This window comes from Impatiens glandulifera, chromosome 9 (genome assembly GCF_907164915.1).
Source record: "Impatiens glandulifera chromosome 9, dImpGla2.1, whole genome shotgun sequence".
Lineage (NCBI taxonomy): Eukaryota > Viridiplantae > Streptophyta > Magnoliopsida > Ericales > Balsaminaceae > Impatiens > Impatiens glandulifera.
Window position 1 is genome coordinate 14,017,781 of NC_061870.1, and position 1,677 is coordinate 14,019,457.

A 1,677-nucleotide genomic window follows, 5' to 3' on the forward strand; every position below is an offset into this window, starting at 1 on the left:
ACTTTATAAAATGTAATTAAGAGAAAAAACAGAAAATTACTTTTCAAAATTAATGAGGGAAAGAAAACTATCATCTTTATAATCAAGCCATCTCTATTGCTTCTTTGTAGCCCTTTCTTCCTAGTATTCAAAGGAAAGGGAATCTAACCAGCAACACATGAGAATCTCATTTTCAACGATATCATCAGGCCTACTCATTTCACACATAAACATGTAATTCTCTATTAACTACAGTAATAACTATCTAATCAATTATCATGAAAATTAATTAATAGTTAATTTGTAACAGATTTTAATTCAAAATTTATGATAATAAAGATAGGAAATTAAAATAATATTTTTATTTATTAAAATATAAAATTATATTTTAAATTAAGATATTTTTATATATTATGATATACTTTATAAAATTTTGAATTTAGCATTAAAGTGTATTCTATGGTTGGAGATCCAAAAAAGATGAGATCTTTAACGATAATGAATGAAGATTGAGATATTCGATTATTTATTTTACGATAAAAATGTGACATTATCGTTTTATTTTTTTTCTCAATATTTTTTTCTTATCGAATCACATAAAACTTAATCTATAATAGTATAAAAACAAAAAAAAATATTAAAATACAAAAAATATGGTTACACACATAAATAAATTAAAATAAAATTCATAACACAAACATCAATCAAAACAATAACAATTAAAATTATAAAAAATTAAAACAACAAGATAAATTTATCAATAACTTATCACAATAATAATTATTTCCCGTAAACAAGTTTGAGTTTACGGGTTAGAAAACTCCAACATCTTTTGGGTCACAATGGCATTTAAATTCAATAGAGACATCTTGAGATGTTCAAGTTGTTGATAATTCATCTCTTTATTCGATCTCTCCCACCATCTTTGATCCTGCCCAACTTTCTTGTCGTGATTTATCTGCTTCGCATGCTGCTCCTCAACCTCCATCAATTCCTCAACCTGCATCACATTAGAATTTAGTTCCCTAATGTTTGATGACCGATAAGATTCAATCATTTGTTGAGTTTCACAGGAAAGCCCCGTTGGAGAGGATGAACCAAATAATCGCCCAACTATTTCTTCTACACTGGGATGACCGTAGGAGAACACTCTGTTTGTTGGTGAAAATACTAGAAGTAAAACTTCAGCCCCACATAGTGTGATAAGCTCGCTGAATTTCTTGAAAAGCCCACTTTTCCTTTTGCAGAATGTCACCTTAAGATTACTCTCGTTCTTCATTTTGGCCATGGTGATTCTTTGACGCCCTTTGTTTGCTTTGACCATGATTAGATAAAGATAAAACACGGGAGATATAATATGTAATGAATAGATAAAATGTTTAATTTTTCTTAGATTAGAGGAGTCTATTTATAGATTTAAGTAAACAAAATTCGCATAGGAACATTATGAATATTCATAAAAAGAAAGAAATCTAATTAATTGATATCTAGATATCTTTCCAAATTGATTAATTAATTTTTTTATTATATATTACAAAATAAAAATATTTCAATGTCCTAATTTGATTATATGTAAATCGAAAATTTTAAATAATTAAATAATTATATTTTTATTTAAAAATATTATTTACATACTTTATTTTAATTATTTGTTAAACTCTGATAATAATATAGACAATTATTTTTGTTTTATTTATT

The 1,677-nt window shown here is 25.6% G+C and overlaps 1 protein-coding gene across 1 annotated transcript; it reads right to left on the bottom strand.

Moving 5' to 3' along the window:
• Positions 1–784: 784 nt before the first annotated feature.
• LOC124915843 (agamous-like MADS-box protein AGL62) lies at positions 785–1,303 on the bottom strand. Its single transcript, XM_047456590.1, has one exon. It carries the CDS (start codon positions 1,301–1,303, stop codon positions 785–787), a length of 519 nt encoding a protein of 172 aa, XP_047312546.1.
• Positions 1,304–1,677: the final 374 nt, after the last annotated feature.